Genomic DNA, 12,400 nt, shown 5'->3' on the forward strand with positions numbered 1-12,400 from the left:
GACTAGAGATTTGTGGTGGTTTAAGTATCACGGTGATATGATGACTTGAGATTTGTGGTGGTTTAAGTATCACTCTGATATGATGACTAGAGATTTGTGGTGGTTTAAGTATTACTGTGATATGATGACTAGAGATTTGTGGTGGTTTAATTATCACTGTGATATGATGACTAGAGATTTGTGGTGGTTAGAGTATCACTGTGATATGATGACTAGAGATTTGTGTTGGTTTAAGTATCACTGTGATATGATTGATGACTAGAGATTTGCAAGTGATTATCTGTAGAGAGATTACGGTGGCAGTGTACCAAACACATCATTTAGGTAAGTAAACTTGTACTGTTTTCTAGTCATTTTTATATTGGGACTGTCTTGTTTTCCGCCATCAAGTTACTTTGAGTAATTATAATTGAGCAGTGCATGAAGTTGAATGAGTGTTTATCAACACATTGTGACACAACTTGTAAATCTCTTTTCTCTTTATTTTTTATTTATTTTTATTTCTGTTGCCAAAGCAAGAATCACTGATTGCATATATATGGGTATATTAATCTATCCAGTTTCTTGTGATGTTGTATACAGTTATCTCCCCTGCTCTCACGCCTGATCTCACTTGTTGCTCTCCGGAATGTTTATACCCTGCCACGATTAAATGAACATTTGATATCAATTAAATGTAAAACCGTACAAAAGACAGAATCTTAATGCACATCTCTGTAAGTCAGCACCTGTGTACACTACCATACCCACACCAAACAACTTCCTCATTTGAATAAAACTACATTTAAATTCACATTTGCAACACCCGATTAAATTATCGAGATCCGATCCAAGATGTTAAATTTCGTAATAACATAATATTACTCTAGCCTTGATGGAATTATCCAAGCGTTACCGTGGCAATGCACATTGCTGTAACGAAGGCTGGTGATCAACATTAGAGTATTTACTAGGATCTGACGGATCAGAAATTAGCCAGTATAATGTTTACATCATCCTCTTTCACTAAAGTTTCAGTTTTAGTAGTAGAAGAGTCTGCGGGATGTAAGATCAAAGGCCTGACTTTATACCCTACAGACTATCTTCCGTTATCTTACCGTTATCTCTTCACCAGGCTTACATTCAGCGCCTAATTATGTAAATTTACATTTTCCCCTGGAGAATCACACAAGTCTCACTAGTAAACAGTTTGTTTTGCTGAAGGGCAATAAATGAAAATATTACCATATCAACAATCTTCTCTATAAATACTATGTGTTTTCTGTGAGCCAGCATAACTGATAACCTTCTTACTGTGAAATATATGTCTACTAAATCACTAGCTAGGATCAGGGCTTTTCTTCCAAGAGAAAAGCCAGGGGTGTTATAGTCTAATAGGGAAAGAATGACAAAGAGCTCTCTTGGCTTATTTTTGTGATGGATTATATAAGGGCCCTATCAAGAAATGAGGACTGGTCAAGCGTTCATCATTTCCATTTGCAGAGTTTACCTTGTGTGTGTTAAACAGGCTCATAACCAAGCCCTACCACAGCTAACATAAACTACATATATATACACTTGTACAGGCAAATGTTGTGTTTAATTCTTAATTGTGTTATATCGATTAAAAACAAAACACGATCTTATTGATTTGTCAGGAATTTCACAAAGAATGAGAAAACATCATGTAAAATGTCATAGATATATTTCATTTACACAAGGAAATATTAAACAATTTGTTGACATCATCAGTAAGGCAAGTTTCCTAACACATTAGACTCCAGGAGGCTGGTTTTGAAGCAGCACTGCGGGTATCTAGTATTCTGCCATACAGACAAGCTCCAATTCTATTGGTAGATGCTGGCTTCTCTGTGAGTCAGTCAAAATCAATATTTCATTTTTATAGAGCAACCATTTTTTCTGTACTCAATGAACCATTGATTTATATATCAGAACATCAGTATGTCTTTTTGTAATGTACAAGATAAGCTTTCAACTTTGAAGACCTGTCCAGCAGAAAGTACAGAGCAGAGGCTGAAAATGTCACCTACATCTTACTGCTAGCCTTGTGTCAGCCTCCGTACCAATCAATACGAAGCAGTCACACTGAGTCATACTGCTGCTGTTCTACTCCTGGGACTGATAAACAAGGAAATGTCACAACCCAACGAACAGACAACATTCTATGACTCCTGGGACTGATAAACAGGGAAATGTCACAACCCAACAAACAGACAACATTCTGGGACTCCTGGGACTGATAAACAAGGAAATGTCACAACCCAACGAACAGACAACGTTCTGTGACTCTTGGGGCTGATAGCGTCACAAACCAACAAACAGACAACATTCTCCGACATTCGGACAGTTGTTGCAGACACCACATCGAGGCAACATTACAAAATAGGACAATAATTGATCGCCTTGAACTTTCAATGTCAAAGGGCAAGGTCAAAAGGTAAGTGAAATGAACTCAAGTCAGAAGAAAAACACATGATCATGAAAGTCAAGTCAAGCCAATCAGATGTCCCTATGAAAACTCTCTGATTTGATAAATACATGAAAACATACCTTCTGCATTATGTACGCCACAAAAACTGGAGTAGGAGATGAAACAAGCAGTTAATGGAAGTCTTACTGGTGATGTAAATTACCGTGACAACATTAGCTCGGTGTTCCAGCTTCAGATAGGTAATACCTACACACTAGCAAAGGTAATACCTACACACTAGCAAAGGTAATACCTACACACTAGCAAAGGTAATACCTACACACTAGCAAAGGTAATACCTACACACTAGCAAAGGTAATACCTACACACTAGCAAAGGTAATACCTACACACTAGCAAAGGTAATACCTACACACTAGCAAAGGTAATACCTACACACTAGCAAAGGTAATACCTACACACTAGCAAAGGTAATACCTACACACTAGCAAAGGTAATACCTACACACTAGCAAAGAAACACAAACGACTGCACAACAACAGGAGCAGATATACCTGGCTGACTATTGAGGACAAAATATTTTCTAACTTTAACCTTCAAAGAATTGCATGACCTTCACGGAGACAGTTTGAATACAAGAGATAAAACGATCATATTCGGCATCCTAGATAAAGGGCAACTATGCACATAAAACCTTGTCATTGATCTTGAATGAGGAGCATTACCTCATCTTTGTCATTTGATGACCAGTATTGGAGTCTCTACTCCCACATATGTCTGTCTGTATACCAACAACAACACCAGTCACTGTCAGTCATATCTGTAAGCTCTTTGGCCCAAATAGTTCAGCCATACAAAATAACAGATATACAAACCAAAATTTAACTTTTATGATCCTGTCTATTTGGACCTGTAAGACAACGTGTGGACATGTAAGGTGTGGGACCCCAGATAAAACAAGATGTAACCTGCTGGTAAATGTTATCATTGGACCACCACCTACCTGCTTGGTAATGTTTGAAGGTGTTGGCGTACGCCTTGTCCAGTTCTGACGTACTGGATTGGGCGTGACTATGCTGTTCCTCCCAGTGAACGGGTGACCCGGTCGCCCCACCCTCCATTTCTATGTCAGTGTCTGTGTCCGGCACATAACCTGCAAAAACATGCAACATGATCGTCAAACAAATCTTAATTAACCTGGTTTCTATTTGTTCACATGCTTACAGATCTGAAACAAAGTGGAAATTCCTATCCAAACTCCATAAATTATAGGTTCTATCTGAAAAAAGTTGAAATTTCTTATCTTTCTTTGAAAATATGGAAGCAAATTTTCTGGATTAATGCAATATGTTTACTAGTCTAATTTGTGAAGCTGATAGTCTATCAAAGCCTGAAACACAGCATTACCCTGACTTTTAATAAGCATTAACCATGTACGACACCTCTAACCACAGATACTCCGGCCCACAGATCCCATCTACCATGGGTACGCTCATTATCAGGTACGCCTGTAGAGGGTATACCACCCTATCATGAAGGGTGCGTTACCTCTGAACCAGACAGAACATCCTCCCCACAGAGGATGGTACAATACATGGAAGCTAGACAAACTTCTCCTCTCAGCAGGACGGTCAGATGGTAAATCTCGTTAGTACAGGTACGCTGACAGGTGTAACGACCTCAATCCACAACAACACTGACAACAATTGGTAACATTACCCACCAACATTTATACATTCTACCTCTCGGCCAAATTATCTCATCCTTGACAAAGTTTAGGTACGACTGGATATAACATCACAGTTCCAGATTCACCTCACCTGAATTCACCTCCACTATTTCACCTGACGAATGGCCACTGATATCAACAAGTGTGTGTCTGTATACATCAGCCCATGTGCGACACTGTCTTATGAATGAACACATGCATTCACTTGAATTACATAACAATACATAACTGTTACTATAAGAATTTTACAAGGCACTATATAAATAACTTGCCACCTGTCCCAAAATATTTGCACTGATGAGCACGGATCCGACACAAACTTTATCTACCTGAGATATCGTTACCTGTACATTATCTTATTACGACCGTGAAGTGACGAAAACTTTACATCTCAGAAAAGTCAACCAAACAATCTAAAGTATACCTTTAAGTAATCAATTTACAAATGTCATGCAGACCTACCTGATACAAAGTGCACAAAAGATGTTGTTTATTCTTAATGCGAAATTTCATGCTTGGAGGGTTTTGAAAGATTGCAGGCACATTTTGCATTAATTAAACGTATAAATGCCTGAACTTGAGCTTCAGGTGAAGGGCACAGGTGAGGGAGCTACACATGGCGTGAGGAGTTGTTGCCAGGTTTTTATAGTAGTATATAATACTGTAGAAATTTCTACAAGGCTACATTTTCTAAAAGTCTTGATATCACAGCTGTAAAATAGCCTTAGAGACTTAATATACCAACAACTGTGAATAACATCTATTGTTATATATACAATTATATCAAATAATGATAATGGGAAATTTATTCTGTAACTTATATGTAAAACAGAATGAAGAATTACCGGCTAAGAGTTTCATTACAGGGGAATAATTAACTCCCCCACCAAAAATAGCTGAGAAATGTCGAGGGTAAAGTTCAGAGAGCTGTTGTTTTGTATGTCTGAAGAGCTTCACAAAATTCTGATGAAAATTCAAAAGAGTTGCCTGGACAAGATAAGAGATGTTTGTTAGAGTTGTGATTCTGACGTTTCTTGGTATGAAAGTACGAATAGGCGAGCAATATAGCTACAATTAGTAGTTTAACAATTATAACTTATTGTAGCTATCGCTCACCTATTCATGCAAGCTACCATAAGTAAGCTATGCTTATCCACCACACTTCCTTAAAAAATATTGTGTTGAGTTACACAGAAATGATTTAGTATTCTAAACCCATCAAATAGTGAAGACCATACAACAACAAAATGTTATATGTTATTTATCACGTCTATAGGTCATCCTAGTACATAATGTAACTCTGTTGTAAAATTACACACAGTAAAAGTCAGCGGGGGGCTGGCTGATCAGGACAGATAGGTAGCGTCATTGGTTAAGACTTTTCACTAAATTTAGGGAGTGATGTTTTTTGGCACTGGAACACTAAATATAATATATATATATATCTGCCGGTGACATTGAACAGGGATCATTGTGAGCCTGAACATATCCTACACACAAACATGGCTAGGACATTATAAACATTTCATCAATCCTAAACGTAGAGAAATCCAAAAACTCTAAATTAGATCACAACAAAGAGTTCTGGTTTGTTCAGCATATTTCTCACTTAAAGTGAATGTTTATTGCTTGTTGCATGTCCATTAATATTTTACTACAGCAAATACAAATAACAAAATATATATATATAAACATTCCCACCATGACAAATTGATCGTCTGATCATCATGCAGTGATCTTAATTCTTATTCAATCTGTCACCAGTAACAATATCTGTAACATTACTATTTTTCTGCTATATACATTACTCAGAATAATTTCAAAATGTTTTTCCTAAAATTGTCTGCATTCTACAATAGTCTTGTGTCAATATAGAGTAAATAACATGAATTTGACAAGAAAATAACTTTTCAATACATGTATACAGTAGGAAGTGATGGGACTCTCTACCTTAAATGAAACAGCAACTCAAACCCAGTCTATGACTACCATCCCCACCCCCACCCCCAGACCAGTCTTATCTTTACATCACCAAGACTTGGCTATCAGATGATGATATCGTGCTGGTTCAGGGAAATGAAAGGTTTGGATGAGATCCAAACAGGTTTTAATTATTCATTTGTACATGGGGTTATCATCAGAAACAAGAAAGTGTTATCCTGGACATCCAGGTGGGTGATCAATGAGCTAGCTTGGTCTTCACAAACACGTCCAGTGATTCTTACAGTTGTTGATCGATACAGATCAGAGTGGTCTCCCATTTACATCACCCACAAACCTGTCAAATTGGTCGATACAGATCAAAGTGGTCTCCCATTTACATCACCCACAAACCTGTCAAATTAGTTAATACATATCAGAGTGGTCTCCCATTTACAATACCCACAAACCTGTCAAATTGGTCAATACATATCAGAGTGGTCTCCCATTTACATCACCCACAAACCTGTAAAATTGGTAAATACAGAACAGAGTGGTCTCCCATTTACATCACCCACAAACTTGTCAAATTGGTAAATACAGATCAGAGTGGTCTCCCATTAACATCAACCACGAACCTGTCAAATTGGTCAATACATATCAGAGTGGTCTCCCATTTACATCACCCACAAACCTGTAAAATTGGTAAATACAGAACAGAGTGGTCTCCCATTAACATCACACACAAACCTGTCAAATTGGTAAATACAGGTCAGAGTGGTCTCCCATTAACATCAACCAAACCTGTCAAATTGGTCAATACAGATCAGAGTGGTCTCCCATTTAAATCACCCACAAACCTGTCAAATTGGTAAATACAGATCAGAGTGGTATCCCATTAACATCAACCCCGAACCTGTCAAATTGGTAAATACAGATCAGAGTGATCTCCCATTAACATCACCCACGAAAGTGTCAAATTGTGGTACCAATACAGCCACAACAGCCATATTGTAATCCAGGAGTAAAGTATTGCAAACATTATTATTTCTATATGAATACCGTATAAATGGACATTTTTGCAGTGTGTGGAAATGAATGCGGTTTTTTTGGTTAGAGTATAATCCCCTCATTAATATGTTTTTATAGATTATACAGATTATAGATATATAGCTTTTAAAACTGTTGTCAAAAAAAATCTTCCTACATCACGATCAGTTTAAAGAATCACGTGAACACAATTTCCACATGTGAGAATTTCCACGTGTACAGTAATTGAATGCAAGCAAACTTATTAAATATAAGTACCAAACAAACGTGAACTGTGACCAATAGAAAGTCAACCTACCTGTGTCGGCACTGGTCGTAGATATAAGAGAGAGTGGCCTCCCCTGTTTGAAATGCCCAGCCTCCAGGTCGGCCCTGAGCAGGGAGTCATTCTGACGTGTGTGTCCGTCCAGTAAATCATGTCCACTACACACTAAATCACCTGTACTCCCAATGCTGGAACCATTAGTGTTGGCATCTTCCAACACACTTTCCAAATTCTGAGATCGACGGAATTCACTCGAGTCGGCCATGTTTTGCGACCTTCTCATTTCACAGGAATCCGTCAATCCGATTCCAGAATCAGTCATAGGCCGTTTCGGTCTCTGATAAAGTAGCTGTTCAGCCTCCACTGGTCCACTACTCTTAATTAGCTCCTGACCAGTAATCCCAACTTTCGGTATCAATATTTCTTGCCCATCTTTGTCTACGGTTGAAAATGTACAATTTTTCACATTCTGAATTTCAATGTTGACTTGCCTGACATTTTCCTGTTGTTCCTCAATGTTTTCACTGCAGTTTGATTGTCCATCCTCGTCTTCTCCATCCGATGCCTCCTGTCGCCAGTCAAGCGTGTCATCAGTTGTTACAGGTGGGTGAACCTTATGTTCTAGCTCAAATGTTGAAGCGAGACTCCTTTTTGATCCAGAATTTCTTGATCCGTGTGTGAGGGACTCTTGCTCAGCCTCTGTCCTCTGTCTGGACAGTGATTTGTTTTCTGGTGTGGAGGTCACAGCATGGTCAAGAGAAAACGTATCACTAAGGGAGGCAACTCTATCTGTTCTCTTTGACACGGAAAAAGTATGCTTGAGTTTTTCGCTGTCAGTTAAGTTTCCATCAATACCAGAACCCTGAAGTAAGTCAGTGCTGAAATGGGAACTGTTAATGTCCACCAGGCCGAGACTAGAACTACTGCTAGCCAAAGTATCACCTGGCTGTGTCACATCCTGGGGCAATGCTGGCTGCAACCCAGCAGTGTCCTTAGCAAGGTGTTGAGGGGAACTGTTATTGCTTCCTGTGTCAAAGGTCAGATTGAAGTACTGCCGTCTGTCACTACAGAGGCACTCCTTGGCATCAGTGCTCAGCGAGTCATCAGCACTGGAGGAGCTCTCGGTTAGAGGGCGTTGATGGTCTACCACATCTGGCAGGTTATCACTCAGAGTGAATGTCTTATTGAAGTCCTTAATCTCTAAACTCTTGGGGATAGTTATGTCCTCCTTACGTATCAGCTCAATGTCTGCTGCCACATCTGTATACTTATATCCCGCTGTCCTCGACTGTGGAAGCTTCGAATATGCCGGCAGACGCGATCGTTTGGGTGAGGACTTGGCAATTGTGAAGTCCTCTTTCGTGTAGGTATCACTGAGACACTTAGTAGCATCTATATCCGTGCCCTGGGTACCACCACCTAACTTGGGTGAACCACTGGCTCGGAGCTGTTCTTCTAAATATCGGAGCTCCGCCTCATCTACACTGTCAATAATGTCCTCGTTTTGCTCTTCAATGCATGTGGGAATGGCAATCCTCTCCCGTGAGCCAGTGCGAACGTAAGGCTTGGACTGGGGGAGAAGCCTGCGCGAGAGTCGCTGCTGACTGGCTAAAGCCTGCTGGTAATGACTCTCAATCGACTCGTCAGGCTGATGATCTGGTACTTTGCTGACCTTTTCGAGGGGAGCAAATATACCGTGTCCTGGTCGACAACGAAAATACCTCACACCCTGCACCTGTCCATCATGTTTTCCATCCGATTCATCTAGTTCGATTCCGCAAAAGATGCCATCAGCGAGGTGTGTACGCCCGCAGTAGAGGACGGTGCCCTGTTTGATGCCCCCAATGTAGACACGCTGCCCCACATACAGTCCCTGGTGCGAGTCGACAGGCTGGTAGTGTGTGATCGCTCCCTGGGTGTCTGGCGGCCCCGCCACCTTGGAAGAGGGACCGGGTGCTGTTCCGAAAGTCTTTGGACCCGGCAGGTTTGATTTCCTCCTCCTGGGACTTCCCTCCAATCCAGACTGGTGTGCCTGCATGTACAAAATCAAAAGGCAAACTTTACACATATTGTACTGTTAGTCTGAATAAGGTCACAAGTTTGCTAACTGGTTTGTCTGTAAGTACAAGGTCAAGAGGTCAAACTTGTAGGTACAAGGTCAAAAGGTCACATACCAGTACACAAGTCCACTTAGTATTTCTTTAAGTACAATAAAACATTTACAATAAATAATGACACGTGTTTAGCGGACTTGATATTTTCTTACATTTCCATTTCTTTTTAAAGTGTATGCATTTGATTTTGATAACAACGAAACTTTTTCTATATTTTGAAACTTTTCACACATAACATTATTTTGTCGATTACAAGTTATCATTAGTACATTTACACAAATGTACTCAAAATATAAACGAGAACAAAAATAGAAGATGTCAAACCAATAAGATTCAAATTTCATGAAATTGTTTGAGTGTACATTATATAAACAGCACAGATGCACCTACATATACAAGTCCTAGTCAAAAAACTGGAGCAGAGCTGACAGACATCAAGTCGACACAAGTCATTACTTAGCTCAACACAAACTGGCAAATGTACAAACTGCCAAACACTTCACAGAATCTTTTTTTGCATTTGAAACATTTTTATTATTGTGACTCATGATCATGATAAATATAACTGACTTGTCTTCCCTCTGATATAAACAATTAAACTCCAACATGAAGCTGCCGCTAACTTAGTCATCTTGTTACTTAACTTCTCTCTTAAATCATCTGGAGGATATTTTATGTTTAATAAGACCAGTGAGAAATACCTTAACATAATATTATCACATAACGACTTTTCACAAATTGAATTGCTACAGAACTTCAAAATAGGACTGCATGAAGATGTGCACACGCTGTAGATTTATGAGTAGATGAATCGACAGTGCAGTCAAGTGAAGTCCTACAACGGGAGACAGGCTAGAGACAACACTAGCCTTGATCACAGGCACAAGTATTGATTAACGGCACCTAGAACTGGATATTTATGGGCAGGTCCAGGAATTGGGTGTTAACATGTATTTTGGGTACTGTATGATGATCATTATGCTTTTACACAAAGAACACACAGGAGTTTAGATTCCTGACAATGTTCCAGGACAGTCACACCAGGATAGAGTCAACCTTTCCAACTTTACTGGCTGCTGACTCATTCTTGCCACAGCAAGTGTATCATATGATCATGAGTTCAAATGAAAATTCACATTTTTACGAATGTAAACTACTGTGACTGTATGCGTTTGTCTCTGTAACCCCAAATTGTAGCATTCAGTGACGCTGTTTGTTTCTGTAACCCCAAATTGTAGCATTCAGTGACACTGTTTGTCTCTGTAACCCCAATTTGTAACATTCAGTGACACTGTTTGTCTCTGTAACCCCAGATTGTAGCATTCAGTGACGCTGTTTGATGAAGATATCTGTGCCATGACAAGAAGTGATACTTGGCAAGAATTGGTCGACACAGTACAGTGAGATCAGAACAATTTCGAAATTGTTTAAAATTTACAATAACACCAGTATAATTTCTAAATTGTTTCAAATTGAGGGTAACACCAGTATAATTTCTAAATTGTTTCAAATTTACGATGACACCAGAATATATGTTGATATATGTTTCAGGTTTACGATGACACCAGAATACATGTTGATATATGTTTCAGGTTTACGATGACACCAGAATATATGTTGATATATGTTTCAGGTTTACAATGACACCAGAATACATGTTGTTATATGTTTCAGGTTTACAATGACACCAGAATACATGTTGATATATGTTTCAGGTTTACGATGACACCAGAATATATGTTGATATACGTTTCAGGTTTACAATGACACCAGAATATATGTTGATATATGTTTCAGGTTTACGATGACACCAGAATACATGTTGATATATGTTTCAGGTTCACAGTTCTGGGAGCAGCAGCCTACAATCCCGTTAGTCTATACGACACGTTAAGTGTTTCCATTAAATATTCATCAATGTATACTGTCGATGTCCATTAACTATCTGTATACTGTACAGGCTGATGTTCCGCGGGGATTAAACTCCTCGACATGAAATAGTCCACCATTTATCTGCAAAGCTCCAGGCAATCTCCGCAAAATTGGTCAGCGTGCCGGCACAGCATAAAACATCCCGGACAGAAAGTCTGCCCACCGATCACAAACTGATCAGCGTGCTGGCACAGCATAAAACATCCGCTACACAAAGTCTGCCCACCGATCACAAACTAGTCAGCGTGCTGGCACAGCATAAAACATCTGGGACAGAAAGTCGGCCCACCGGTCACAAACTGGTCAGCGGGCTGGCACAGCATAAAACATCTGGGACAGAAAGTCTGCCCACCGATCACAAACTGATCAGCGTGCTGGCACAGCATAAAACATCCAAGACAGAAAGTCTGCCCATCGATCACAAACTGGTAAGCGTGCTGGCACAGCATAAAACATCCAGTACACAAAGTCTGCCCACCGATCCCAAACTGGTCAGCGTGCTGGCACAGCATAAAACACCCAGGACAGAAAGTCTGCCCATCGATCACAAACTGGTAAGCGTGCTGGCACAGCATAAAACATCCGCTACACAAAGTCTGCCCACCGATCACAAACTAGTCAGCGTGCTGGCACAGCATAAAACAACCCGGACAGAAAGTCTGCCCACCGATCACAAACTGGCCAGCGGGCTGGCACAGCATAAAACATCTGGGACAGAAAGTCGGCCCACCGGTCACAAACTGGTCAGCGGGCTGGCACAGCATAAAACATCTGGGACAGAAAGTCGGCCCACCGGTCACAAACTGGTCAGCGGGCTGGCACAGCATAAAACATCTGGGACAGAAAGTCTGCCCACCGATCACAAACTGATCAGCGTGCTGGCACAGCATAAAACATCCAAGACAGAAAGTCTGCCCATCGATCACAAACTGGTCAGCGTGCTCGCACAGCATAAAACAT

At 40.0% G+C, this 12,400-nt stretch overlaps 1 protein-coding gene across 4 annotated transcripts in view; it reads right to left on the reverse strand.

Annotated features, from left to right (window-relative positions):
- The window catches only part of LOC110461855 (microtubule-associated tumor suppressor 1 homolog), a 139,147-nt gene that overhangs the window by 74,352 nt on the left and 52,395 nt on the right, over positions 1-12,400 (reverse strand). For all 4 annotated transcript variants that reach the window (XM_021515568.1, XM_021515570.1, XM_021515566.1 and 1 more), the window contains exons 2-3: positions 7,428-9,426; positions 3,434-3,583 (exon numbers count right to left, since the gene is read on the reverse strand). In XM_021515568.1, the coding sequence (XP_021371243.1) occupies positions 3,434-3,583; positions 7,428-9,426 (2,149 nt within the window). The remainder of the gene's footprint in view (positions 1-3,433; positions 3,584-7,427; positions 9,427-12,400) is intronic.

Source organism: Mizuhopecten yessoensis, unplaced genomic scaffold (assembly GCF_002113885.1).
Source record: "Mizuhopecten yessoensis strain PY_sf001 unplaced genomic scaffold, ASM211388v2 scaffold10687, whole genome shotgun sequence".
Classification (NCBI taxonomy): Eukaryota; Metazoa; Mollusca; class Bivalvia; order Pectinida; family Pectinidae; genus Mizuhopecten; species Mizuhopecten yessoensis.